At 36.9% G+C, this 5,254-nt stretch overlaps 1 protein-coding gene across 1 annotated transcript; it reads left to right on the forward strand.

Moving 5' to 3' along the window:
• Positions 1-1,986: 1,986 nt before the first annotated feature.
• Positions 1,987-5,254, forward strand: LOC142609927 (putative calcium-transporting ATPase 13, plasma membrane-type). Its single transcript, XM_075781654.1, has one exon. The coding sequence runs from the start codon at positions 2,158-2,160 to the stop codon at positions 5,164-5,166; it is 3,009 nt and encodes a 1,002-aa protein (XP_075637769.1). The 5' UTR covers positions 1,987-2,157; the 3' UTR covers positions 5,167-5,254.

The raw sequence follows: 5,254 nt of genomic DNA on the forward strand, positions 1-5,254 counted from the left end.
CATTGCTCATGAAATTGTGGAAGTTGCGTGTACGGAGTTTACATCAACAAATGTGAGAGAACAATTACCACGAAAAAAAAGGAAGAGAGTTGTACTAGATTGAAAATTAGTATAAAATTTAGTCTATTATTACTGGATGTGTTCATTAATTCTTTTTCTATATATAACAATGGTTGTTACACGGTACTAGCAATCTAAGATTTACAATGCTAATACAATGTAAATTAAGAATTTTCCATAAGTATATTGGGTGTTTGTGCATATATTTGTTTGCGTGCGTGTCTTGTCAACTTCAACATGCAAGTTAAACTGTTGTGTGAATTATCTCATTCCTAGTATTTTCTTGATAATGCCAAATTATACAAAATGGGAAATCAAAATGACAAAATCACGTCCTTTCCAAACGTTGAGTAAGGAACCTTCTAAGAAATCATACTTGGGCCAGAGGTATTTGTTTGGATTCTTTTGCAATTTTGTTACTATACTAACAAGGTAAATGCAGCATAGAGAAACCTTGTTTTTTGTGCAGTAACTTGTTAATGTTCATCAAAATTTGTGCTTACGTTATACATGTTTGTGTATGCTTGTTTAGTGCTTACGTTATATATTTTGCTTGTTGCCCAACAAAAAAAAAAAAGGTATATATTTTGCTGGGAATAGGTCTCAAGTAACACACACACACATATATATATATATATATAAAAGGTATTCCTCACACACTTCTTATTATACATTAACCGTATACATTACTCATTTCACATCCTAAATGTAAACATCAATAAAAAAAATGTGAACATTGCTCATGAAATTATGGAAGGTGCGTGTACAGAGTTTACATCAACAAATATGAGAGAACAATTACCACTGAAATAAAAGAAGAGAGTTGTACTAGATTGACAATTAGTATAAAATTTAGTCTATTATTAATGGATGTGTTCATTAATTCTTTTTTTATATATAACAATGGTTGTTACACAGTACTAGCAATCTAAGATTTACAATGCTAATACAATGTAAATTAAGAATTTTCCATAAGTATATTGGGTGTTTGTGTATATATTTGTCTGCGTGCGTGTCTTGTCAACTTTAACATACACGTTAAACTGTCATGTGAATTATCTCATTCCTAGTATCTTCCTGATAATGCCAAATTATACAAAATGGGGAATCAAAATGACAAAATCATGTCCTTTCCAAAATGTTGAGTAAGGAACCTTCTAAGAAATCATACTTGGGCCAGAGGTATATGTCTGGATTCTTTTGCAATGTTGATACTGTACTAACAAGCAGGGGCGGCTTGATGCATTGAGGGGCCTAAGGCAAAAAATGAATTGAGGCTTTTTATATATTTAAAAATGAATTTAAAAAAAATAATATAAATATTGCTTAAACTCTATTCTCTTGTTAGATGCAAAATTACTAATTAATATGAACCGCCTAGAATATTTTTGTTAGAATGTCTATAGACGCAAAAAAAAATTGACAAAACATTTCACACCTGTTGATGTGACAGATTCATAATAGTAAGTAAAAAAGTGATGTTAGTAGTGGACCTAAATAAAAATTAGTAAAAAAAACTTCAACTCAATTGTTATGAAAAATCTTGTGAAATTTTTTGTGTATTGCTCTTTTTTTTAGAAGTGCTAAATTCATAACATTTTCATAACATATTCTAGGTGTTAAGTTGTTACTAGTTCTAATTTGAACCCACCATTGAAATTATTTTTTTAACCACCAATAACAATCAGTAACATCCTGCTACTTAGAATTTATTGTGAAACGTAGAATTTCTTTTTGGTAAAAAAAATACTATTTTATTTATTGGCTAATATTTGGGCTTAATTAATAATATTAAAATAAAATAAATAACTTTATCGGTTAAAATTGGGGGCCTTTTTTTTACCCAGAGCCTTTTGCGACTGCCTCTCTTGCTTATATGCTAGAGCAGGCTGTGCTAACAAGGTAAATGTAGCGTACCGAAATGCAAATCAGCTCATGCATTCCTAGGTAATGATACAACCAAATTTGATTTTGATACACCCCCTCACATAAGTTCTCCTGAAACAAACACCCTCAGCTTAACCCACTCTTCTCTTTCCCTACTTGTTTACCATCATTTTCATTCCCCTAAGGTCTTGAAGGCTTGGAGAAGTACCAATGTGTAAAAAAGAAGATTTCTTAGTCTCAAAGAGGTGGCGGATGGCTTTCACTGTCATATACTTCACAAGGGTTCTTATTTCCTTGTCCAAGAAAATTCTAATGAAGAATGGCCCTCCCTTGCCCACACTCTCTCACATTGCCGTTGACGTGCAGCCCGTTGATAACGGTTCCTCAAATGACAAATCTGTTTGCTTTCTCGAAGTTGATACCAAAAAGCTCAATGACATGGTGAGGAACAAGAACTTTGAGGCCTTCATTCGGTTTGGAGGAGTAAAAGCACTGGCTGTGGTTCTTGGAACCGACATAAAGAATGGAATAAGTGGTAATGAGGCTGATCTTACTCATAGAAAGAATGTTTTTGGTGCCAATAAGTACCAAAAGCCACCTGCTAAAGGCTTTATCAGTTATGTCTTTGAAGCAAGCAAGGACACTACTATTATTGTGCTGTTGGCATGTGCTATACTATCTCTGGCCTTCGGTATCAAACAACATGGTTGCAAAGATGGGTGGTATGATGGTGGAAGTATTCTTGTTGCTGTCATTCTGGTTGTGGCTGTTTCTGCTGTTACCAACTTCAAGCAATCCAGGCAGTTCGAAAAGCTCTCCGCAAAGGGTAGCGACATCAAGGTGGAAGTAGTGAGGGATGGGCGGCGCCAACTAATATCAATATTTGAAGTTGTGGTTGGTGATATTGTACATTTGAGGACTGGTGATCAAGTACCAGCAGATGGTTTGTTCTTAGAAGGGCACTCCTTGAAAGTGGATGAATCTAGCATGACCGGAGAAAGTGACCATGTAGAAATTGATGAAAGGAATCCATTTTTGTTATCAGGCACAAAGGTGATGGACGGATTTGGCTTCATGCTTGTCACTTCTGTAGGTATGAACACCATGTGGGGTGAGATGATGAGTTTAATTATATGTGACATGGATGAGCAGACCCCATTGCAAGCACGGCTCAGCAAGCTGACTTCCTTTATTGGAAAAGCTGGATTAGCAGTGGCTGTAGTTGTTCTTGCAGTTCTCCTTATTCGTTACTTCACAGGGAACACCAAAGATGACTTGGGAAACAAGGAATTTAAGGGAAGCAGGATAAAGTTTGGTGACATGATGAATTCAATTGTGGGTATTGTTGCTGCAGCAGTCACAATTTTCGTGGTGGCAATTCCGGAAGGTCTGCCTCTGGCTGTTACTCTGACTTTGGCTTATTCTATGAATTGTATGATGGCAGACCATGCCTTGGTTCGGAAACTTTCTGCTTGTGAGACAATGGGCTCGGCCACAACAATTTGCACAGACAAAACAGGTACCCTTACTTTAAATGAGATGAAGGTAACACAATTCTGGCTTGGTAAAGAAACAATGAATGAAGGTACTTCCTCAGAAATAGCACTAAATGTTCTTGATATATTTCAACAAGCAGTTGGTTTAAACACGACAGGTACTATTTTCAAATCAGATTCTGCAACATTTGTAGAGATTTCTGGGAGCCCTACTGAGAAAGCGATACTTTCTTGGGCTACCTTTTATTTGGGTATGAATATTGATGAAATCAAACAGACTTCTGAGATAATCCATTTTGAGGCCTTCAATTCAGTGAAAAAGAGAAGTGGGGTTTTGGTGAAGAGGAAGAAGAGAGATAAGGCTGCGTGCTCCCATTGGAAGGGAGCAGCTGAGATGATACTCGCCCTGTGTTCAAATTATTATGACAAGCTAGGGATGTTGAAAGCCATGGATGAGGAAGAAAGACTGCAGTTTGGGACTATTATAAAGAATATGGCTGAAAAAAGCCTACGATGCATTGCATTTGCCTACAAAGAAGTTGCAGACGAAAGTGGACAGATTCTTGAGAAGCTTGAAGAAACTGGATTAACATTATTAGGCATAGTTGGTTTGAAAGATCCATGTCGGCCAGGAGTTCGGACAGCTGTAGAATCTTGCAAAGCTGCTGGAGTAAACATCAAAATGATCACAGGTGACAATGTGCACACAGCAAGAGCTATAGCTTTCGAGTGTGGGATTCTCAGTCCTGACGACGAATTGGACAATGAAGCTGTAGTAGAAGGGGAAAATTTCAGAAATTACTCACTTGAAGAGAGAATTGAAAAGATTGATAAAATCAATGTAATGGCAAGATCATCCCCATTTGACAAGCTTTTGATGGTACAGACCTTAAAGAAGAAAGGCCACATTGTAGCAGTCACAGGTGATGGCACAAATGATGCACCTGCTCTGAGAGAAGCAAATATTGGGCTGTCCATGGGGATCCAAGGCACTAAAGTGGCAAAGGAGAGCTCAGATATTGTCATTTTGGATGATAACTTCACTAGTGTGGTGACAGTTTTGAGGTGGGGAAGGTGTGTATATAACAACATTCAAAAGTTCATTCAGTTTCAGCTCACTATCAATGTTGCTGCCCTTGTCATCAACTTTGTTGCAGCTGTTTCTTCTGGTAAAGTCCCACTAACTACAGTCCAGTTATTATGGGTGAACCTAATAATGGATACAATGGGAGCTTTAGCCTTGGCCACTGAAAAACCCACCAATGACATCATAGCAAAGCCACCTGTGGGTCAATCTGAGCCATTTATAACCAGAGTCATGTGGAGGAACCTCCTTTCTCAGGCTTTGTATCAGGTAATAGTCTTGTTGGTTATACAATTTAAGGGAAGATACATCTTTGGTGTGGATGAGAAAGTGAAGAAAACACTGATTTTCAATACTTTTGTCTTCTGTCAAGTATTCAATGAATTTAATGCTAGGGAACTAGAAAAGATAAACATATTTAAGGGGCTATTCAAGAACAAGCTATTTTTAATGATCATTGGGTGTACCATAGTTATTCAACTAGTGATGGTGGAGTTTCTAAAGAAGTTTGCTAGCACTGAGAGGTTGGATTGGGGGCAATGGTGTGCCTGCATTGGAATTGCAGCTTTGTCTTGGCCGATTGGTTGGCTCTTCAAGTGCATTCCTGTTTCTGGCAAGTTGTTGGCTAAGCAAAGATGATCTACTCCCTGAAAGACAAGAAAAAAAAAAAAAATATATATATATATATATATATATATATATAGAGAGAGAGAGAGAGAGAGAGAGA

The sequence above is a fragment of the Castanea sativa genome, chromosome 9 (genome assembly GCF_040712315.1).
Source record: "Castanea sativa cultivar Marrone di Chiusa Pesio chromosome 9, ASM4071231v1".
In the NCBI taxonomy this organism is placed as follows: domain Eukaryota; kingdom Viridiplantae; phylum Streptophyta; class Magnoliopsida; order Fagales; family Fagaceae; genus Castanea; species Castanea sativa.

What these genes read in the sequence shown, in the direction of transcription:
- LOC142609927 (XM_075781654.1), top strand. Translation starts at nt 2,158, where the DNA reads ATGTGTAAAAAAGAAGATTTCTTAGTCTCAAAGAGGTGGCGGATGGCT.